This window comes from Paralichthys olivaceus, chromosome 22 (genome assembly GCF_024713975.1).
Source record: "Paralichthys olivaceus isolate ysfri-2021 chromosome 22, ASM2471397v2, whole genome shotgun sequence".
NCBI classification, from domain to species: Eukaryota; Metazoa; Chordata; class Actinopteri; order Pleuronectiformes; family Paralichthyidae; genus Paralichthys; species Paralichthys olivaceus.
In genome coordinates this window covers 14,518,046-14,542,500 of record NC_091114.1, presented here as the reverse complement: position 1 = coordinate 14,542,500, position 24,455 = coordinate 14,518,046, and the positions used below count along the sequence as shown (strand labels likewise).

The 24,455-nt window shown below is 43.9% G+C and overlaps 2 protein-coding genes across 3 annotated transcripts in view; both read right to left on the bottom strand.

Moving 5' to 3' along the window:
* Window positions 1-4,141: 4,141 nt before the first annotated feature.
* Window positions 4,142-7,969, bottom strand: cnpy3 (canopy FGF signaling regulator 3). Its single transcript, XM_020110411.2, has 6 exons — window positions 7,624-7,969; window positions 6,630-6,756; window positions 6,172-6,268; window positions 5,879-6,001; window positions 5,620-5,737; window positions 4,142-5,505 (listed from the first exon to the last, which is right to left on the bottom strand). The coding sequence occupies exons 1-6, from the start codon at window positions 7,727-7,729 to the stop codon at window positions 5,228-5,230; spliced, it is 849 nt and encodes a 282-aa protein (XP_019965970.2). The 5' UTR covers window positions 7,730-7,969; the 3' UTR covers window positions 4,142-5,227.
* Window positions 7,970-10,790: 2,821 nt separating this feature from the next.
* Window positions 10,791-24,455, bottom strand: part of trpc5a (transient receptor potential cation channel, subfamily C, member 5a) — a 76,430-nt gene continuing 62,765 nt past the window's right edge. For both annotated transcript variants that reach the window (XM_069519038.1, XM_069519039.1), the window contains 5 exons: window positions 20,394-20,589; window positions 20,090-20,299; window positions 18,063-18,104; window positions 16,355-16,444; window positions 10,791-15,765 (listed from right to left, as the gene is read on the bottom strand). In XM_069519038.1, coding sequence (XP_069375139.1) covers window positions 14,722-15,765; window positions 16,355-16,444; window positions 18,063-18,104; window positions 20,090-20,299; window positions 20,394-20,589 — 1,582 coding nt within the window. In that variant the 3' untranslated portion in view covers window positions 10,791-14,721. The remainder of the gene's footprint in view (window positions 15,766-16,354; window positions 16,445-18,062; window positions 18,105-20,089; window positions 20,300-20,393; window positions 20,590-24,455) is intronic.

Below are 24,455 nucleotides of genomic sequence, written 5' to 3'. Positions count from 1 at the left end.
GTTAATAATAAAAATTGTAATTGGATGTTTCGTCAAACCGGCAGAATTTAATATAATTTAAAAAGACGACACATGAAAGACAAAAGCTGCAAATCTTCATGTATGAAAAGCTGGAATCTGTATTAACTGATTATGGAAATATTATAGAAATAATTAAATATGAGTAAAACCTGGTTCCTCAAACACAAACGAATGTGACGACGTTTAAATAACAAACCAACGCCCGTGTCTCCTGATGGAAGAGAGAACAAAGTGGAGGGAGGATGGAGAGAGGGACGGACACGAGATAAAGGGAGGTGTGATGTGTCGTTGTCAGGTCTGCTCTACTATCATTACACAGCCTAAACGTGCAAAGGTCAGCTGTTATTAATGGCGGGCCCTGCGGCGGCTGTAACAGTGTGTGTATGCAAATGTGCGTGTGATAGACAGACAGTGAGTGTGAAGCTTGCATGTCACACCTTTATGCTCTAAATGCCACGCAGCCATTTGTGTCGTTGCGGCGGCGGCGGCGTCTCCGCGGGGCTCGGGGCTCAGGGTGCGTTTGGAAATGTGACCCGACGCTCCCTGCACTGCTGCACCTCGACTCCACGACGTTTTATTTTGTCTGTTATGAGCTGAAATCTGCTGCGGAAGGAACGGAGAGTTTACAACAAAGAGAAAGACATAAAAACAACGAAACCGCAGAAGTCGGAAAAGCGACACACGGGAAACACAATCACAGCGGACGTGTGCGGATGTTTTGCAATGAAAACAAGCAGAGTTACTGAGATCAAGAGATCCGTCGTGAGCGAAATCCCCGTCAAGACGGTTTGATGATGAAAAGAACGCTCCGTCACCGAAGTGCAATGAATCCTGGGAAATGTTGGACCGGGAAGGTTCCTACCGCTGGAGCCGGGATTGAGGGAGGAGCCTCGGGATATAATCAGCTGTGACGTGATCTTCAAGCGCAGCCTCGTGTTTTATCTTCTCCTTTAATTATTTGATTGTTTTTGAACAACTGAACTTTTTGGACTTCCTGTGACGGAGACGTGTCCTCGGCACCGCTTCACATGTGAACAGACACAAACGCAACAAAATGTCACCTCGTCTCGGTCTTCTGCGTTTCCCTCAAAGGACAACAAACGCGGCGTAAAAGCAGAACGAATGTGGTGAAAATGCGTTCAGCGCTGCTGCTGATGATCTGCTCCACCTGATGTATTTTTGGCTGCGGCCGTGTCCCAGTTGTGTGCGGCTCCTTGGTGTTGGGAAGCAGGTGAAGGGTGTCTGGTGACAAAATGCCTGGTGTGTAGCCTATTTTCCGGGTTTTGACCTTCTCTGAACACACCGCTGTGAGGAGAACGAAGATGAATTGGAGCGCTGCGGCTGTCCACTCCAAGGGAAAAGAAATTATTAAGTGTTTGTGTCGGTTTCTCTTTTCGTTTGCCTTTTTCTCTGCCTTCCTCGTGGCTTTTTATCTCCCTCCGTCTCTTCCTCCTCCTCCTCTTCGTCTCTTGCCTGTAGAGTAATGGAGCGTTCGAGGTCAGCTCCTGGTTCACAGTGACGAACAGGAGAACAGCCTGTCTGTTGTTTAACCTACGTGACATAGAAACACAACCAACCACCTCTAAACTGAAGGAGAGAATGGATTTGGTTTACGTGGAAATTTTTAGATTTGAGCCCCTGCAGCTCCAGATATGAAGGAGTTTGTCCCACTGGTTCATGAAGGGTGAGAATATCAGATATGATCTCATTAAACTCCTTTAAACATCTCGTTCTTCTTCATCTCTCGCTCTTAAGATCCCCCCCCCCCCCTACACACACACACACACACCCACACACACACACACACACACACAATGCTCAGTACTGTTTGCTGGTATTCCTCCTTTAACTAAAAACAAACTGCTGCTCCTCATCACGATGGTATGAGGTGTACATGAAGGCACTGAAGGCTCTCCACAGGTAACTCATGGAGCGTGTGTGTGTTTCCACATTTGTTCTCTGTACATCTTCACTGGCCAGTGTCCAAATAAACTGTCAACCAGTGTGTGTGTGAAAATATTTGTCCTGTGTTATTGGAGCTCTGAGGCCACAAAGACTTCTACAAACACCCAGCTGTGAATTATTCAACAAATAAACACCTCACACACACACACACACACACACACACACACAGTATTTGTGCTCTTACACACACAAGCAACACAATATGTGTTGAATTCACTCTTCACTTCAGAAACACACACACACACAATTTCATTTTGTCTCAGCTTAAGTGGATGTGTGTGTGTGTGAGTGTGTGTGTTTGTTTGTGTGTGTGTGTGTGTGTGAGTGTGTGAGAGTGTGAGTAACAAGGTGAAATATTAACTTCAGTGATGTGGTGACACCCACAGGTTGTATGAGGTATTACATGGTAACCATTATCATCATCTAACTCATCACCATAAACATCTAACTCCCATTTGTATAAAATATTTTATTATGACTGTAACTATTTGTCTGTGCTGATTTTTGATATATTATTTATGAACCAAAACTACAACATTAAAAAAGACAAAACGCAAATCACAGCTGTGTAAAACAGATTTCAATCCAGAGAACTTCAAGTCCCAGAATCCATCAAATCAATTATCAGAGTCAACAAGTTTATAAAATCCTGCAGCCAGCTCTCATCTCCTCAGACACCTCAGGTCTCATCTTCAAATCATCTTTTCATCCACAAACATCATCATTACATTTTCCTTTTTTTGTCCAAAACCCAGAAATAAATTCAGATAAACAAATCGTGATATTTGTGTTAAAACTTCACCGACTGACTCAGAATTCTGAGTTCATGCTGAACACCAGCGTCACAAACACAGACTCATCACACCCCCACATGGCAACAGTCCTGACACAGCGGCCGCATCTCAACATCAGGACACATCTGGACAGACGCAGCTGCATCAACACATCTGGAGTCAGAGCAACAGAACAAACTCTTATCGCTGCAGCTAATTATCTGTTCCCTCATCGATCAATGTGTTTAGACTTTAAATTCTTCACCCAATCGATTCATCGGACAACTTTAATATCATCAACTGACACGTTTGTAGAAAACAGCTCGTGACACTTACCTGTGATGACGACAGGAACCTGACGGGTCCATGACGTCACGTCCTGAGAAGTTACCAGGATCCAGATCGTCTCCTCACATCTTGTAAACACAACAAGTTAACAAAAGTCCGTTTCCTGTCAAGTGAACACACGTGTTCTTCGTCTTCTTCTTCTTCCTGCTCAGACATGTGGTGATCACGTGTTGTGTCCCCGCCTCCAATCAGAAGCGCGGGAGCAGGTGCGTCCTCGACGCCATTTTGTCTCGGACTTTGTAAAAGTGTTGCCACGTAAACTTGAATTCGGTTAAGATCATTTTAAGCTAATGTTACTTAGCAGCCGGGCTAAAGGTGAGTTGCAGTCAGGAATCATGGGTAGAGGAATCTTCACCCTTGAAGCCCCGCCCCCTGACGTCAGTTACCACGCCTACTAGAGACTCATTCTGGGGAAATTCAGAAAAAAATTATTTTTGATTCTGAAAAAAGTTGAACTCAGGAAACAGTTTCTGATGATGTCAACGAGTGTTTAACGATGTTCTGGATTTGAAACATCTCCGATTGTGTTTAAGATCAATTATTTCTTACCTCTGTTACTCGAATGGATGCTAATAGAAAAAAAAACTCACAAACTGGAGCTTTTATTTAAAGTTTCGACCGACTGTTGCCGACAGTTACAGTCATGTGATAATCCCCTGTATCGTCTCCTCCAAATCATTTACTGCGTCACTGTCTTTTCATCGGAGAATTGATGAGCTAAAGAATTCTACAGGCTGCTACGTGTCTGTTTGTAAGAAAATAGTTTAAATAAAAACTCTGTGTTCGTTACTATGATTGATAAAACTGATAAAAACAGGTTTTATTTCATGTTGAACACGTGAGTTAATTTTAACAATAATTTTATTTCTATTTTATTTTTTCTTTCTCTCTGTAAGTGAGTTAATGGTCAGTTCAGACCTCTGCCTCCCTCTGGTGGTCAAACTTCTACATTACATCCACATAGTTATATGACTGGATATAATTACTACAAAACAACAAAAAATGAATTATAAAGTTACACCACATGTATGACGTGTTTTTTAAGACCTGTGTTTATTGATGACAACACAGCCAGCATCTTACTTCTGAATACAAATCTATAGAAACACACACACACACCTTAAATAGCAGCTTTTCAACATCAAGCAAACAAACAGAACGAGAAATGGAAAATTACAGCAACACAAATAAATGAAAATTAAATTTAAAAAAGGGGGGGGAGGGGATTTCACTGAGGCCTCAAGAGCTTAATGCTGCCAGAAAATTAAACTGAAATAAACCATGAATCATTTTTTTGCATTAGCAGATGATAAAGGTTAAATATTTTAGGTGTCACCAGGAGAAGCCTCGTCTATTTATGTTTCAATAAAATATCACTTCATCATGACGGTACCTCAGAGCTGGAAATATACTTTACATTTTCAAAACAAATTAAAAAAGAATCTCAGTTTTCAGTTGGAATGGAATTTTTTTACAGTAGATAAGACAAAGATGCAAAAAGCAACAAACACAAAAAATTCACATTATTCATCAGAAGACATTAACAAAAAAAAACACTCAGATTCAACTGAGATAAAAAAGAAAGAAAGATCATCACAGTACTTTGACTCTAATTTTCAGATAATCAGAAAAAAGGCAGTTTAACATTTTGATTTACAGTAGATTTTTCAATAATTCATGAATATTTTACTTATAATAACTGGAGAGAAATGTTCGCTGTTCTTCTGCTGGAGTTTCTAAATTCCCTTTTTCATATAAAACAGAGAAAATCCTCTCTCTCCAGAGTGAACAAGTATTTATTAAAGAATGATTTAAAACAAACCAGATCGTTGATTCATTTTCAGTTGATGTGAGAACATCCTCCTGCTTGTTCTGTGTTTACGAGTTGACCAACAGAATGTTTTCAGTAGAGACAATAAAAATAACCACAGAGACGAATTAAAGCAGAATCGCTTCAAGGTTTCTGAAGATTCCACAGAGACATGATGATGTCATGAAACTGAACGACAGAGATTCTGTTAAAAACCTGAAAACTGAGATAAACAAGAAAACCGATGTAACAGTGCAACATGTTTCAGCCTCGGGTGAAGAAGCGTCAGGCGAGAGTTTGATTTTTGACCTCACAGCTCCGTCTTCTTCCCGGACAGAGGCACCTGAGGCTGGATCTCCTCGTCCGACGACGCCCCTCCGTCCTTCTTCTCCACCGGAGCTTTGCTCTTTTTCTTCTTCTTCACTTTCTTCTCCTTCTTCTTTTTGGCCGCCTTCTCTCCCTCCGAGCTGCCGTCTCCCCCCTCTCCTCCGTCCTTCCCCTTCTTCTTTTTCTTCTTCTTCTTCTTATCCTCCGCGATGGTCGCCTGCTCGCCCTTCTTCTTCGCCACCCACTCCTCGTTCAGACAAGCTGGAGCACAAATGTAAGGGGGGGGGGAAATAAAGGAGAGAAAAACATGAGAAAGGAAAAGAAGCTGGTAAACAGGCAGGAGGACAGGAGAGCGTGTGTGTGTGTGTGTGTTACCTGTGTCTTGTCCTTTCAGAGCATGTTTCTCACACAGGTACGTGGTCAGATCTTCCTCTTGGCTTCCTTTATACCAGTCTTCAATCACGTCCTCATATCGCTCCACCAACACGTCACACTGAGAGTAAGAGAGAGAAACACACACACACACACACACACACACACACACACGTACAAATCAAGATTCTGAATTAAAACAAGGACGAAATAAAGATCTCAATATTTTAGCGGCAGCGTTTTGTCGTTTCTGTTCTCGCACCTGTTTCTTGAGGTCGGCCACCTCCGCCGAGGTCTCGTTCCACAGCTCGAATGGAATGTCCATCACCACGTTCACGCCTTTATTCACCAGACCGTGAAGCGTGGAGAAGGTCTCTGACATGCCCTGCACACACACACACACGGACCACAGAAGAAACTTTACACTGACTCACACTGAAACCACAATTTCATCCCATCACAGTTTCCATCTTGACTTCAAACTGCAGCTCAACACAACCTGATGAATCCAAACAACAAACTGTGGACGAGACAGACGCACACTCACAGACTGACCTTGGCGAAGCGGTTGCTGCCGGTTCGTTCCTTGTGCAGATTGTACCCCAGCAGCCTCTGACACACATTTTCTATGACCTCGATGAATCGGAGGTCTCTGGAGACAGACAGAAACTCAACTTCTTTATCAAAGACGTCTCGGGGATTCATGTGCGTTCGTCCTGAAACTTCTGTTTTCACACCACTGATCAGTTTAACAGCTTCTCTGTTCTATAATAAGTCCCTCCACAGGAACTGAACCTCTGTGTGTGTGTCTGTGTGTGTGTGTGTGTGTGTGTATTAAAACTGTCCTAACACCTCAGGTTTCATTTCTTCTAAAAACTAAACTGAATCATGTTCTTTCAACTTGTCTTTTCTTATTCTGCATTAGTTTATATGAAATCACCACAAAATGGAGACACTTCACAAGTGATGACGATAACACACATACACACACACACACACACACACACACTTACGACTTGACGTATTTGATCGGTGGCGCCCCCTTGCTGTCGATGAAGCGATAGTTCCTGTCGATCACTTCTTTTGTCTTCCCCGTCTCATCGAATGCTGACTTCATCTCGATGCTGACAAACTTACAGACTGAACACACACACACACACACACACACACACACACACACACACACACACACACACACACACACAGTTTCACAGAGCTGCAAAGATTCATCCACTGTTTGTTCCAGCTTCTTAGAAGTGAAGATTTTTAAGATGCAACTAACAATTGACATGTTTTAATACTTTAATACTAGTTTATGTTGGAAGGTTTTTTATAAGTAATGATAATTATTATTATTATTATTATTATTATTATTTACAGGTAGAATTCTTGGCAAATGAACAATAAAAAAAATTGATGTTACTTATCAATAATGATCACAATGAGATTTTATCAGTAGTAATAGAACAAAGGTCCGATATATAATAACGGCTTTACATCATAACTAGTCTCTCTCTCCTCTCTTTTCCACCTCTCCTCTCTCTCCTCTCTTTTCCACCTCTCCTCTCAACTCCTCTCTCTCTCTCTCTCCTCCCTCTCTTTTCCATCTCTCCTCTCTCTCCACTCTTTTCCATCTCTCCTCTCAACTCCTCTCTCTCTCCTCCCTCTCTTTTCCACCTCTCCTCTCTCTCCACTCTTTCCCCCTCTCTCTCTCCCCCCTCTCTCTTCCACCTCCCCCCCCCCCCTCCCCTCTCTAAAGGTCTGGATCTTCCATGTAAAGAGCTTTGTGATCATGTATATAAAGATTAATACAAATAAAGTTGAATTGAATGAACAACCCTTCACCAGAGGCAGATATGAAATCATATTTAATGATATTTAATGATACTAAATGATATTAAATTATATTAAATCATATTAAATGATATTAAATGATATTTAATCATAATAAAACTGACTCCATTGAATGTGTCTCAGTAAAGTCTTGCCTCCTCCTCAGATCGTTACCTTCACATTTGTTCGGCAGATGAACCCACTCATCGTCTCCTCCATCTTTCACCGCTGCCACCGAACAAACCGCCAGAAACAAACACGCGCACGAGGCTGAAATCATTTTGATTCTGTTTCTACATGAAAACGCTTCGTTCTGTGTTTTCGAACCGGAGGAGACTCTGCTTCTTTCTCTCCTTCTTTCTCTCCTTCTTTCTCCGTTCTCTCTGTTTTCACATCCTCCTCCGCTGCTTCCGGGTACGGGTCCACACTTCCGCTTCAGGACGCCGCCCCCGACCAATCAGAGAGGCGGAGGTGGACCAATGGAAGGCGGGGGAGTGGTCACAGAGCAGAACGATGCGAGATGTCTCACTCTGATGAGAATTTAGGAGACAGACAGGACACGAGGAAATAAGTTTAAACAACAACAATAATATAAATATATTTTAGTAATTATCATAAGAAACAATATAATTAACAACAATAACACATTACGCTTTACTGTAAATACATATTTATGATTTATGGATTTAAATGAATGATGGTGTCAGATAAAAGTTATGAAACCTTTCAAATAAACTTTATAAATAGTTTTAAAACAAAACACGGACAGACAGAGACAAGAGGATGGAGGGAAATAAATCAAAGCAAGAAGAAGAAGGGAGGTGACATGAAGAGAAAGGAGGAGAAGCAACTAGAGAGAGAGGCGACAGGACATTTAAAAAGTCCTGCACTCAAGAGGAAACAATCACTTTTCAGAGTAAATCAATAAATTGATCAGAGGCAGGAGGAACATCTGAGTCAGCTGGATCAATAAAACCGTTCACCGGCCCCGGGCCCCTCACTGTTCAGATCCTGGAGACGTTGGAGGCCCTGGAACTAACTTCTCTCCACGGTGGACGATCCATCGAGGCCCCTCAACGACGACACTGCAGAGAGAGAGAGAGAGAGAGAGAGAGGAGCTCTAACCCTGTTCAACTGTATAAAATATCTCTTAGTGTGAATTCACCCAGTAGAAGACAGACAGACGTCTGGAGGCCGAGCAGCACGTTGCTCCTCTTCTTCAGAGATCTGGTGACACGTGTCACAGGAGTGCTTCCTTCTCGTTACACTGATGAGAACATGAGACTCTGCTGCAGGAACATTCTGCTGCTGTCATTTTAATTTGTATTTGTTGTCTTCAGCCTGTGATCATGTCCCTCCATGTTATAAACTGGTTTTTAGCAATGTTCAGTCTCAACCAGCAGAGGGAGCAACACACACACACACACACACACACAAAGTACAGTACACAGGTGGTGATGTAACATTCACCTCTCTCTCTCTCTCTCTCTCTCTCTCTCTCTCTCTCTCTCTCTCTCTCTCTCTCTCTAAAATGAGGCTGATTTTCTGTTTTTATTAAATTGAAAATTAACTTTAAAAAAAGAGTAAAGTTTTACACCAGTTAATGAGATAAAATTAAAATAGTTCATCAACATCAAACACTGTGTGTGTGTGTGTGTCAGTGTGTGTGTGTTACACAGCACAGTGAGATAAAAGCGTTTCACAGTAGTTTAATAATAGTTCTCTGAGAGGTGCTTCAGTTTATTGCTGAACTACACACACACACACACTGACACACACACACACACACACACACACACACACTGACACACACACACACACACTGACACACACACTTGCCTCCAGGACTTTAGAGGACCTTGCATTGATTTACATTTATTTTAACCCTTACCTTAACCCAACCTCCTCAAACTAAAGCTAAACCTTACCACTCTTATCTTAACCTGAATTAAACCTTTACCTTATCTTCACCTTAATCTCTATGTAAATCTAATTTGATCTTACTTTTATCTCAACCTATACCAACCTAAAACTTAACCAAACCTTAGAGCCAAACTAAATTTAACCTTAATTTTAATTTATTTTAACCTAAACCTAGTTTTACTTAAACTTATCCTTACCTTAATCTAAACTCACCCTAATCTGAACCTAAAACCTGAATGCCTTAACCAGAAGATATTATTTACTGTCCCTGTAATGTGAGTAATATCCCCCCCGACACACACACACACACACAGAGATGACTGTCTCATAGCAGGACTTGACACTGAGTTGGTGGAGGGGAGGATGATGTAGAGGAGAGAAAGAGAGAGAGAGAGAGAGGGAGATGAAAGCTGTTTTTTATTCAGCGGTGCTGCCCACACAACGGGCGAGCAAGGGCTTTGTTAAATAAAGAAAAACTCACATCTCTCCATCTCTCTCTCTCTCTCTCTGCTGCTCCTCTATTCAGCCGTGATAATAAACACATTGGGATGATGCAGGTTGATGAAAAGCTCAGCTGCTCTGAACACACAAATGAAAAGAGCAAACAGAGACGCAGCTTTCATCCGTTTAAACACTGAAGTGAGACTGTGACACGACGGCCTCGTGTCGTTAAAAGACTCCGACACAACGAGGACGAGCCACAGCCACGTTCTCTGTGTTCAAACAGATAAAGTTTCCATTCAACACCTTTCAAAAGCACCAAACGTCCACAGGTTTCCACATTCTCACAAACCAAAGTCCGGCTGTCCGTCCATCTGCAAAACTGAAAGAAGTCTCATTAACAACAGCGACGGGGGAAAACCAGGTTTCAGAGGTGATGGAAAGATATTATTCTTTTGTTGTTTTACACATTAATGTGAATAAAGTCCTCATCGCTGCCCACAGAGCTGGAAATACAACGAAAGAGAAAAGTTTCTGGTTGTAAATTATACATTTTAAATACATTTTCAAGGTTTTCAGTAAAATAAATTCATGTTAAATTAGTGTAACTGGTAAAATAATCTGTGTTCATTCCAAAAGAGAAGAGTCGGAATGAAAAACTTGTGTTCATGTTTGTCTTAAAGTTTTCTTCACTGAGAGAAAATGAAAAACAGCACAAGTCACCTTCTTACTCCAGAGGCTCCAACAATAAACAGTCCGACCACAGTTTTCTAAGGATGCCTTTATTAAAGAGTCAACAACGTGCGCTAGCCGTCCGCTTCTAGAAAAATAACACAGTCATACATTCATCCGTGTGGAAATCCAACAAATCAAAGAAAAACTAGGACAGGTTTTTATTTTTAAAGCTCAAAATCCCTTTAGAAGGTGAGAGGGGAACCTGAATGATTTCATATACATGTACTGTAATATACTGTGTGTGTGTGTGTGTGTGTGTGTGTGTGTGTGTGTGTGTGTGTGTGTGATGAGCAGCTCGACAAATCATTTCAGCCCTTCACCACTAAATGAACATGACGAACTGTTTGATGGGTTTGATTGTGAATCGATATTGAAATATTACGTGCCGACAGTTCAGACTTACTGAACAGATTAGCAAACAGAGATAAAGATGAGACGACATGACGCCTCACAAAAAGCCTAAACATCTGGACTGCCCCCTGGTGGCTGGCTGCAGTACAAGTCTTAAACTCTACCCTCAGTGAACGTCACATATTTATTCTTCCTCCAAATTTCAGTTGATGCTATAAAAGCTGGGTGAGACTTCATGATCGACAGGTGAGACCGACTCGTCACGATCGCACCTGCACAGACTCTGACTCCACATGACGTCATCAGGCGTTCTCATTAGATAGCTAATGTTTAACGTTTGAACAACGGAGGCGAGTGGAAATGCAAACGCACAAAGTCCTGAGACACGAGAGAGTTTGAAGCTTTGAGTCCTCGTGTGATCGAATCACGAAGCTCGATTGTGTTTTGATGAAGAAAAGGATTTGAATTTGTTTGTTGACTTGACAAAGTTGATAAATGTCCCAGTTTAACTTCCTGCATCTGTATCAATCACAGGCTTAACAGAATTTAATTATGGATTCTGACGGGATCAATAGAGAACCTGAAGCTTTGGTGACGACTGAAACTTCAATAAAACCTTTCAGATGATCAATACAGTGTGTGTGTGTGTGTGTGTGTGTGTGTGTGTGTGTGTGTGTGTGTGTGTGTGTGTGTGTGTGTGTGTGTGTGTGTGTGTCCTGACCATTCATTATGCGACGTATTTCAAAATAAAACCCCTTTCTGGGTCTTTTCAGTTTTTTTCAATCTTCTGCCTCGGCTCCCAGACGACACCCCGCAGAGTCCGTCCATGGTCGTCACGGCAATTGATAAAGTGTGATTGATTACGAGACCCCTCTGGCGCAGGCCCTGATTATCAGGTTGTAACACGCAGTCTGGTTGCCACAGTAACCAGGAGACCCGGGCCCATCCCCTCCGCCCTCTGCTTCCTGCTCTGTTTCCTCTGCAGCTCGCGATGAAGTGACGAGCAGCTGCAGCTTCCTGCTCTTTGGTCCGTTGGACCAGTGGAGAGTTACCGGAGTGTTCCACTAGAGGGCACACCTCGGGAATCAGACCTTTATGGGACGTCCGAATTTTGATTCTGCTCAATTGACGGACGGATGGAAAGGGTTAGGGTTAGGGTTAGGGTCACCCGTCAACTTCTCCATCTTTGTCAGCCCGCGTCCACACTAATATTTAAACTCATCACTGTTGCTATGGTTACGCCTGGCGTCCACACTACTGCTGGTGTCATTTTTTAGTTTTTGTCTCAGTGGTTTGTGACATGAAACTAATTGTGTAGTCTGTCGTCACGAACCACTTAGCTGCACCCCCCCTCGCCGCTGCCAGTCAGCGACAGGAGCCCGGCGGCGTCTGACTCTCCGGCACCGAATGTGACATTATCATTACAGGCCGCTGAGCGAGAAATCAGGTCGCCATGGTTACACCGTGACATTTTTGGGGAACAGTAATTCAGAGGCGGGTCGAGGCTTTCTGACGCCAAGACAGCCGGAGGGGGGGTGAGGTTACAGCATGTATGTGTGTGTGTGGTGGAGATCATGGAAGAGGTTCGGAAGAGACAGGTGAGGAGGGAGGAAGAGAAAACAATGGAGGGAGGAAGAGGGATGGGAATGAAGACACGAGGGAGATCTCATAAAGGGCAAAACATTTGGCCGGGAGCTGCTCGTCACATCAGCAGAGAGTGTGTGTGTTCGTGTGTGTGTGTGTGTGTGTGTGTGTGTGTGTGTGATCAGACATGCATAATTTCTCTACTTCACTGCTGACAGTCGTATATTAACCAGAGTAAAATTCAACAGCCTCTGCTCATGCCAACCGTTTGAAGTCGCCGCACCGAGCGACTTCAAGAAGAAGAAGATAAAAAAAGTCATGATGAAATTCTGGTGAAATTTCCCTTTAAAATAGATTTTTCCTCTAATAGATAAAAAGGCAAACTCGTTTCTACTCGTCCCCTCACCTCTCCTCCAGAAAACGTCCTGCGTTCCTTTTCAATCATCTCTCCCTGCTTCTTCTTTCCTCTCCTCCTTTCCACCCACTCATCCACTCATCCGTCCATCCTCCCGCTCACAACAGATATCACCGCGCGTTTGTCTTCATCAGGTTAAAGTTTACTTATTAAGGAAGAGCTGAACGAGAAGCCAGGATAACACAGGCAACTCAAAGAGAAGCAAACACAGTCTTTAGAAACCAGTATTATCATTATTATTATCATTATTATTAATATTCAAAGTCTCTTATTACTATTATTACTAGTGTAACTGTTATTAGGATAAAATAAAGTTCCTTGGCCCTTGTTGATGCAGAGAGAGGGTGCAGGCTATCGACAGCAGAGCAATGGTTCCATGCCGTTTCCATTCCATCCCAGTGATTCGGTCAATGTTTAAATCCATGAAGCGTTAAAGGGGAAGTTATTCCATTTCCATTCTTCCTGATATACGTGTTTATATATATATATATTTTTTTTTTTTTGCAAAGTATAAAGTGGGACTTGTTCTGTCTCATTTGGCTGAAGTTTAACGGTCGTTCCATCTAATTCCAGAGATTTTGAAATGATGTGATTCCATTTTTGTTCCGTGATGTTAAAGGGAAAGATGGCAGCTGGAAAACAGAAGGAATCTTTTCGAATATTTCCCTCGTGGAAAGTTGCTTTGGCTCCTGGTTAATTCCATAATAATCATCATGCGCATTCAAATCTCCCAGAGGAAAAAAAAAAAAAAAAGTGTACTTCCCTTTCAGATCTCGTCCTCTGTTGTTCTCTTGTGGCATGCGTGGAACGTGGCAGACGTTTATAAAGACGGTTTGATCGAGTGTCACGAAAAAGATGGACGTTCGAGCAGCTCGGTCGGTCAGACGTCAGCTGCGATACGACAACAAAACAAACCCTGAGCAGCTTTAAAACGATTCAACACGATGAAACAGACGTTGATGAAACTAATTCAAGGTCAGTGATGAACTTTTTCATTTGAAGCCCGGACTTGTCATTTGCAAAAATCTCACATTCCAGAACAACTGGAATATCGCACTGAGTCTATCGTGTTAGCTCACCAGCGGGCTCAGTTAGCTTAGTCTGTCCACTCAACAGCTCTGTAGGTAACATGCATAGACTGTGAATAAAGATGGACGACACGATCGCTCCCACAAGTGAATCAAAATCGCTTTTGTCACGGCCTGGTGGCCATGAACCACGCCTCCTCTCACGCGTGATTGGTCGAGCCGGCGTGACGGACAGATCCCGACAACCATCCTTAAAAAAAAACAAAACACGGCACGTGTGTCAGAGCTAAACTGCCGACGGCGCCAAATTAAAAGTATTTGGCGTCAGCGAGGTTTGTCGTCGCTGCCAGTGCTGAGGTGTCACAAGACGAGAGCTCAGGCTTCGGATGACATGATGAACAAATCACGACACCGCTGCTGAACAGACTCCGACTCCACATGACATCACTGGCAGAAGATAGCAGCGTTTGAATCCCAGATATTTTAGCCTCATTTCCGGAAAGTGGAGACGCGTCGTCCGTCTTTATTTAATGTGCCACGTTTTAGCGCCTGCTTGCCATGTAGCCTGTTTGCTAACTCGTACGGGGCGTGTGACTGTGTCTGTGAGATGGTGACAAACTGTCTTTATAAAAATCTGCCACTCGAGGACGGTCGATGACACCGGCCTTTAGAACATCGTTCTAGACTGAAGAACTCTTCCCCCTCCCACCTCTCTCTCTGTTCCACTCGCTCTGAACGTATTTTTCCATTTTGCAACAAACAAACAAAGAAAAACAGTCTGGTCGTCCCTTGCTCCTATAGCTGCGTGGTGACCGAGTCCTCTATGACCTCGCAGCTGTCCTCTATGACATCGTCGCATGGCCCCACCCACCCGCCTATCATCATCAACCCTCCTCTTCCCCCTCCGCCGTCCACACCGCCCTCGCCCGTTCCTCCCATGCTTACGCCCTGGAAAACGTCCTCGCTGGAGTCCAGGAGGCGAGAGCTGGACTCGGACATGTTGGAAGCACAGTGCAGGGATTGGCAGGGGCACGGGGGTGGGAGGGGCAGGTTCAGGAGCGAGTCCCGCCCATTCGTTCTCCGCGGTGAGAATGAGGGGTTATTGATGTCGACTGAGCGGCCCACCTCGTTCAGGTGGATCTCGCTTCTGGTCACGTCACTGAGTCCGAAGTCGGAGTGGCTGTGGCTCCCAAGGGGGCGGAGCAACCCGTCTGAAATGGTATAGGAGGGCGGAGATTGGAGGGGAAGAGGCATGGGTGGCGCTTTGCGTTTGGAGCGAGAGAACAGGTAGGAGAGGCGTTTGAAGGAGTCCGTCTTTGTGCTGGGAGCTGAGATGCGCTGCAGACGACTCCTCGTACGAGCGAATGGCGATGAGAACGACGAGGAGAATGATGACGATGGCAGAGGGAGGACGTTGGTGGAGGACGGAGGGATGACGGTCGTCTTCAGCCCATTACTCTTTGGTATCCCCTCCTCTTCCTCCTCCTCTTCCCCCCATCCGATGCCCTCCTCCAGCTCCCCCTCCTCTCGCTCTCCCCCACCTTCTATCCGTGTCATCCCGGAGATGGAGCGCACCAGAGCCGAAACAGAGAGCGTGGCCGCCGGCCTCACTTCATCCTCTAGCGGGGTCATGAAAGTCACGCCCTTTGACCTCTGGCCTCCAAACCCACCACCTCCTCCGCTGCCGCCATCCCCCGACTCGCTGTCATCCTCCGAGGCCATGGCGCCATCTTCTCTCATTGTCTCGCTGGAGGAAGAGTAGTGTCGCCGGGGAGGACGTCGGTTGCCGAGGAGATCAAGGACCTCGTAGCGGAAACTGGAGATGTCCTGTTTCAACTCCTGGAAAAAGAGAGAGAGAGAGAAATTATTATTGATAATCTCTACAAAATAATTATGTTTCTGAAATGAAAATCTATCTTTTCTACTCAAGTCGAGTTACAGAATGTTGATTTAAATAAAATGTAAGATGATAAAATATCTTCACACACAGTGTTTACTTCTACATCGATTGTTCTTATATCGCAATATGGGATCCAAACACAGCTTCACTCCTCAGAGAATAACACAAGTGATTTACTTTAACACACACACACACACACACACACACACACGCGCATAGTGATTCAGTCTGATCTGCACCTGATGTTGATTTTACAAGCCCATAGGAACTTTCCATTTCAAAGCCAAATCCAAATCCAGAGGCATCATGGGAGCAGCCCCGGCTGTTAAATCACATCAGAATAATTTATGACCCAGAAGATTTGGATAAAGCAGAGAAACTCTCGAGGATGGCGAGCTGTCGGTATCGATCGGAGCCAGAGAATTTGGGCGAGGGCTCAGAGATGTCAGGTGATGTCGGGTGGTTATTCAAAATCACATTATTTACAGCCACAGTCGGTAACAACAACAACAGCTGTTTCTCCTTCACCTTAAAGTTCTCCTCCGTCAGTCCCTCGTCCGTCTTGGCGCTGCGTATCATGGCCGCCACGTACCTCTTCACCAGGCTCCGGATCACTTCCTGCGAGGGACAGTCGCCATGGTTACTGAACACGCTCACCTAATGATATTTCATTACTTTCCTTCTGTTTTTAAAAGTGAGTTTTGATTTAAAATTTGAGAAAAACAATGAAGAACTGAAAGGAAACAACAGAAAACAATGACAACAAACAACAACTGAAGTCTGAAGAACATTATTTTGAAATTATCTTCAAAACCTTAATTCAGTTCCGACAGTATTAAATATTTATATAAACTTAAAAATAAATTTTTAGGACAGAAAACACACGTGAGGAACAACAAAGTTTTTAACTGATGGATAAAATGGACGAACGGATGAATTTAAATGTTATTGTCTCATTAATAAATCAGCCAGTGACGCGAGTGACCCTGACTGATCTGAAGAGCGAAGACAAATCCACCAGCAGTTGGCGTTCAGTGGGTGGTAACACACACAGACACACACACACACACACTGCATCCTCCCACAGTCAACACCTGTGACTGCCAAACAGGACGGTCTGGCGTGCTGTCACTCTCTGCCGCTGCCAGCACAGCGCTCCGTTAAAGTGACGGACAGATCCTGACAACCATCCTTAAAAAAAAAAAAAAACGAAACATGGCACGTGTATCAGAGCTAAACAGCCGACGGCGCCAAATTAAAAGTACTTGGCGTCAGCGAGGTTTGTCATCGCTGCCAGCGCTGAGGTGTCACAAGACGAGAGCTCAGGCTTCGGATGACATGATGAACAAATTCTCACAAAAAACCTCCAGAGAGTGGACGTTAAAGATGAGACGACGAGTCTGCCAGAAAAATAAAGTACTGATTGTTCTTTCTGTCGACATGGACGACGTCTTAGCTTTTACAGGTGAAGCCAAAACACCTGGATGGCCGGCTGCAGCATAAACCTACTGCCTGCTCCTCAAAGTGCACGTTAAATAACGAGCTGAGACTCGTGATTGGTTGAGGGAGTGGACCTCGACACTGTGGCTCCATGCCCCGATCGCTGCATCTTTGCCACAAGATGGCAGCGTTCGTGTCTTAGATATTCAAGCCTAATTTCTGGATACTCGTCTCTTTACAGTCATTGGGTCAAATGAACAAGGTCATGTTGACACCAGCGCCCCCTACAGCAGAGACAGACCTGGTACCTCAGAGACACAGGGGCTTTAAATGTTTCATGATGAAGGAAATTGACTTGACGTGTTTATTTGGCCACGAGGACACAAACAACTGGTGTGTACAAGAAAACTCCACAGGGTCGTCTCTACTGTGAGGAACGACTGGACACACACACTGAGGCCCACAGGGAGCTGGTGTTGGTTTGGACACTGCCACAGCAAGATGCCTGGGGGAGATGCAATCTGTTCTGAGTGTGTGTGAGTGTGTGTGTGTGTGTGTGTGTTTGTGTGTGTGTGTGTGTGTGTGTGTGTGTGTGTGTCTGAAACTCCAGGTAAACTGAGTTTCTCTCTTACGGGTTTCCAATCTTCACCTTATTGAATCCAACTCCTCAAAACCTCTAAACCGTTCATCATCAAATGTCTGTCCCAACACCTGAGTGCTTGTTTACCACACACACACACACACAAACACAAAAACACACACACACACACACACACACACACACACACATACAGACCTGGTAATGCTGGTTCTGTATCAGACTGTCAGCGTGACGTTCCTGCAAAGATAAAAAAATAAGATAATTTTAAAAAATGAGACATTTCTGCACTTTTCACCAGAATGAGGTCGTACGGACGGACAACTTGAAAACACCTCCGGCCACTAGGTGTCGCTGGAGCAGAGACAGAGACCAGAGAGCTGGTGTTAAACGGACTGTGCTCGTCATAAAGAAGAGGTGCTGAGTAATGAACTTGAGTTAATCACTTCTCTGTCTCCTCTCAGTGGAAACATATCTCTGTGGAGAGCAGAGTTCTGCTCTTCATCTACATTTCAGGCCGATCGCTGACGCTCTCATCCAGAGTCACAATCATCCGAGCGACAGAAACGAGCAGAACGCTGCTCTTCACCTCTTCACACGATGGATCCAATACAATCGAGTGTGCTCAGAGCGTTTGGTGCATTTTAAAGAGCTGTAGCATCAAACCAGATCTGAAATATAATCCAGAGTTTATTCATCCTGTGACTGAAGAGCAAATGTGACTCATTCAAAGAAAAACTAGAGAAACACGATGCAGAAAAAAGATGAATTAAGAAATAATGATGTAAAAATCCTTTATTATTTAAGCAAAAAGCCAATTTAAATTATTTATGATAAAGGTGAGAGACGTGTGTCTGAAAAAAGTTTCTGATTCGTCCTCTACTGCTGTCCAATACAAATACACACTCACACACACACACACACAGACACACACACACACACACCTGCATTCCTCCTCCCCACAACTTCCTCTTACAATCTATCTCCTCCCTTCAGCCTCTTCAGAGCGATCATCGCCTTCCACATCTCATGCTGTCAATACACACACATATGCACACACACACACAGACACACACACACACATGCACACACACACAGACACACACACACACACTGCAGTGCGGCTCTGTGGACCTATGTGGGATGGTTGGCTTATATAACTCATCTGACTTCAGCTGAGGTAAACATGCCAGCTGCACTGTGCTTGTGTGTGTGTGTGTGTGTGTGTGTGTGTGTGTGTGTGTCTGTGTGTGTGTGTGTGTGTGTGTTTCTCTAGATGACTGCACTGTGTTTATTTGCTGATGTTCTCTCTGTTCTTACACAAACAGCTGATCTCGGGTTGTTGTTATATTTTTTTGTAAAATCACATGAATCCATCGCTGTGGCCAGAGTTGTTTGTCTGAACTGAATTCATCTGTGCAGATGTTTTATTTTCTGCCTCTTGCATTAATTAAACGTCTCTGCACCAAAAACACAACAATACTTTATCATATGATAAAACAGCACGAGCTAATTTTGAAGCAGATTTCTTCGCACAGTTCAACTTCTGCTTCGGGAATCAAATGAGTCTCGGTGTGTTTTCACTCTTCTTCACGACAGAAGCTGCTTTCAGACATGAACTGGAATACAGCAGGAAACTGCCTGGAAGATTCCCGGCGATCGAGTTAAACTACAACTTTTTTCTCAAAATCTCAGATAGTTTTCCTTCCTACGTATAAAAACATTTTAATTTCTTTACTCTCATATTGATTTTTTTAAGTTCCAGTGTTATTCTTGTAAAAATCTCAAAGTTTTACTATATATCTATAAATCTATATAAAGTAAGATGCCACAGACACATTTGGTTTGTAAAAAAAATTTACTCATCTTTGATCTGTCAACATGTGAACCTGAAAAGGTGAAAATCTGAAAAACAAACAAGCAGAAAACTTTATCTCCAAAATATCTTCTCATTGACCTTCTTCAATAATTATCTAATGATTCTGAGCCAAAACAAATAAACTGTCCCTGGTGTAGAAAACCTCGTGAACTCTCGTCTCATTTGTGCGTTTGGAAATGTTCTTACTTTGGCGGCCCCTAGTGGCAGTCTCCTGACCTGACCGACTGAGAGCTACAGACTGCAGAGAATCATTTTAAAGAATAACTGTTGCAGCTATAAATGTTGAAAACACCAACAAACCACACAAAAGTGTAAAAAACGTAGGTAGTGGATGCGTCGCTCTCACCGTGAACTCTCGGAGGTTTTCACATTTGTGCGACTCCTCCCCGGGCGGCTGGCCTCGGCCGCACAGCTTGTTGTGGAGCCACATCAGCAGGTACCAGATGGACTTGGGGCTCGGGACGATGTTGAACGGCGGCGGCAGCGTTCCGCCCTCGTCGAAGTAGCTCATCCACAGCTTAGTGCGAGCAAACTTCCACTCGATGTCAGCGTGGTCCTGGGGGGACGGCGAGGGGGACACGGAAACTCACAAACAGTCCGACAACATGGAGCTGTGGAAGATTTCTTTAGATTGCACTGTGGCGACTCACGGCGATGAGCTGGTACGAGTTGTTCATCATGGCGATCAGCATGTTGAGCAGAACCACCAGCGAGATGACGTTGTACGTCCCGAACATGGTCGCCCCGACGAACTCGGTGAACTCGTGCCGGGCTTTCACGTTGGTGACGTACAAGTTCAAGAGGCCGAATATCGACCAGAAGAGCGACTGCAGCGTCTCGAATAACCTGAGGAGACACAGAGCAGGAGGAGACGGGAGAAAACTTTATTTGTAAACTCGGAGACACATCTGGAAATGAAGCGAAGGATGAACTGTGAATCGAACTCTCTCTGGATGAGACACAGGAAACGTGTTCAAAAGCAGGTGAACGTTCAATCACGCTCTGAAAAACTGAACAGAACAAACTGTCCTCTGATGATTCCGTCTTCAAGCTCTTACAATAACATCATCAAACGGTTCCCTGAAAAATCCTCAGAGTGGAAGATAACAGCTTCACCAAAACTCCGTCCAGAGAATCAGCTGCAAACGCTTTCAGTCCAGCGAGCGTCAGGTGGAACGGATGAAATATCTACGCTCAGATTCTTCTGGGTAAAAATAGACGCGGAGTTTAAAAACCCTCAGGAGGCGTCAGACCGAGCTGAAGCCGCTGCACAGATATTTAAAAATACTTTTTTCACTCAAACAACTCAAGTGTCACAGATTTAAAAAATGAGCATCAGCTGTATTGAAGAAGACTTGAAACTAGAAACTAGAGACATAAACTCAATGTTCTCAATGCACATCCTGTGAAGTCGCCCTCTGTTGGTCATTCCTGAGAATACAGGTTACGGTCACTTCCACACTGGCTTCATTTTCTGCATCCATTTTTAAAAACAGTCTGTGGTCAGTACGGACAAAGATGTAGCCCGTCACTTCATCCCTCTGTTTACGTCCCTCCACCACCCGTCCGTCCGTCCGTCCGTCTCCGGGCGTCGGTTTGTCGTGGTTACAGCGGCGGTTACTGAATTTTTGATGAAGCAACAATTGGCGGTGAAGGAGAAGACACGTTTTGTCTGCAGGGTTTTATATTTGTGCCGCATAAAATATTCAACGCCCCGGGAATGATTCTCATTGCAGTGTGTGTGTGTGTGTGTGTGTGTGTGTGTGTGTGCGCGTCTTAATTGAATGCATGTGACTGATGCTGCGGCGCCTCCGTTAATGCGCATGTGTGTGTGAGGAGATGAAGTGTGTCTATATGAGTGCGTTCGCGTGTTGTGCAAAGGAATGAATGAGGAACGGAGGAATGGATGGAGGGAGGGAGGGAGGGAGGGAGGGAGGGGTTGATGAATGAAGCAGCTGGGTTATGAAACGAGAACGAGGGGGGGAGGAGACAAAGGAAGTTGGACAAAGAAAACTAAACAAAATGATAAATCTCTCTCTCTCTCTCTTTAACCTTTAATTATCTCTTCCATTCGTTAATTCATTATTCTCATCTTCCAGTCGTCTCTTCTTCTTCTCCTCTTCTCTTATCTCCGCTCAACACTCGCGTCTGATCTTCTATCTCGTCCCCTCTCGTCTTTCTTCTGTTGTCATTCGTCTTCTTGTTTCCTCCAGTTGCCTTCTCTCCTTTTTAGCTGTCCCACCTCCTCTATCGTTTCCACCTCTCTTTTCTATCCTCCTCTTCTTATATTTCATCATCTTCTTCTACTTCTTTTTTTTTGTTTTCTCTTGTCTTGTCTCTCTCTCATCTCCTACCCTCTCCCAGCTTGCCCTCCTCCTTTACTTGTCTCTATTTTTACCTTGTTTCCTTTCCTTTTCTCTCCGCTCTTTTCCTTGCCTCTCTCTTTCTTCTAAGCGTGTCACACAGTCTTTTACCTTTTTTTTGTTTTTCCAATATTTCTTAGTTAAGATCATGATTCAATGATTTATTTATTTTAACGTTTTCGTTCCTGCGTCCACAGAAGCAGGTTGAATAGATACAAGTCTGCAGCATCACATCCTGTCCGGTTGAATCAGGAAGATGTTAGAGGAGGGAGGGAGGGAGGGAGGAAGGAAGGAAGGTAGAGAGGGGGAGAGAGAGAGAGACAAACACAAAAAGGCAGTGCGAGGAAGACACACACACACACACACACACTCAGCAGGCAGCGTGGTGTTAAATGATGTAACACATTAACAGTGATGTGAACAGTGTGTGAAGTACAGATGAGTGAGAAGAGAAGGGACGAGACACCTGAGCAGGAAACAGGAAATGATCCTGTGAAATCATAACTCATAAATGTAAATAAGTGTGAATAAGAGTGACGCACACACACACACACACACACACACACACACACACACACACACACACACACACACACACACACACACACACACAGAGGGAATAATCCATGCATTGTAGATTCATGAATGTTGCTGCACGGCTGCGTCGCCCACGGGCCTGCGATCGCTCTGTTTGCATAATGCACCATGTCAGCAGTCACTGCGGCGACCTGCTGGCTCGTTTTGTTTCAGCATGAGGCTGATTTTCTTCCTGCAGACGCTGATCCACCGGCAACATGTCGGAGCTCATGTGGAGACGAGAAAAACGTCCTCTACTCCTTATCGTGTTTTTGTATCCGAGGACGTGATTTATTGATTTTTAAAGAGAAAATCTAACAAGTCTCCATTTAAATGTCTAAAAACATCTGATCCCATGTTTTCTATTCTGGTGACTTGTGTACTCACAATATCTGAAACATTTTTAAAACCATAGTAGTTGCGGCATATCACAAAATCACATATTCTTTTTTGTTAAAGTTAAAGCGTTTGGCTCCAACAGTTTAACCCACAAGAGTTTCTGACGAGAGAAACTTCTGTCGACGTCTCCGCTGCAGAACCAGAGAAAATCAGTTCAGTCTCTGAGCGTCTGTGGCCGACGGATGAACTCTACATTCCGCTGGTTTCACTTTCACCAGAGAAAAGACTTCAAGGCTCAGAACTCTCTTCTTCTTCTCAACAGATCTACACAGAACTTGGTGGAAGGATGAGACATGGGTCAAGAAAGAGCTCATTATATTCGGGGGGTGGACCTATGAATATCTCTTTGTTTAACATATTTTCACTGGTTTCCCACAGAGGCATTGATGGCTCTTGATGAAACTAGAATTACGGCCCTGTGGTCGTGAGGTCACTGTGACCTTTGAGCGTCGAACTCCCATCAGTCCATCGTTGAGTCCAAGTGAACGTCTGTGTCAGATTTAAAGAAACTCCCTCAAGCCGTTCTCGAGATATCTTGTTCACAAGAACGGGACGGACAATCTGAAAACATTAAACCTCCATAAATATTATACACACATACTTTTCACTGTGGATCAACGAGACGGTTTAAAGTTCAACTGATATTTTCTCCTCTCAGTCTTTTCATTGTTCTCAGCTCTTCACTGTGATGGAATCGATCACTAAAACAAACCACTGCCTCATCATTATTCAGCCCAATGACTCGGCTTCGCTTTCACCTTGCCTCCCTCAGCAGAGTGTGTGTGTGTGTGTCTGTGTGTGTGTGTGTCTGTGTGTGTCTGTGTGTGTGTGTGTGTCTGTGCTGACACATGAGCCATATTTCAGACTCGGCCTCTCAATGAGCTCGACCCTGTTTTCGCTTCCAGGTTTTAAAAACCTGCCGACTCCACACGAGGAAGAAAAAAAAATCTCATTAATATTCTTGACGTCGTCTGAACGAGTCGGAGATTCTACTCGACACAAGGAGTCGTTTCCATTTCATTATCTGCTGCAGCGGAGCTAAAGAGCAGAGTCAGTGCAGCGGCTACACACTCTCTCTCTCACACACACACACACACACTATATTTGGACAGGATGTGATGCGTTTAATAAAATACAGAGTCAGTATTTCAACTAGAAACGGTCTGATACCATGTTTACTACTCGATGATGATTCTGATACCTGGAGTTCCAATCACATACCAGCGTATTTATATTTGTTTACATCTGTATTTGTTGTATATATATTAAAAGTAAATACTGAGAAATACATACAGAAAATAAATAAGACGTATTTCATTATCTAGCTGGATACAAATAGCGCTCTATGAATAAAAGTTATTATTAATATACTTT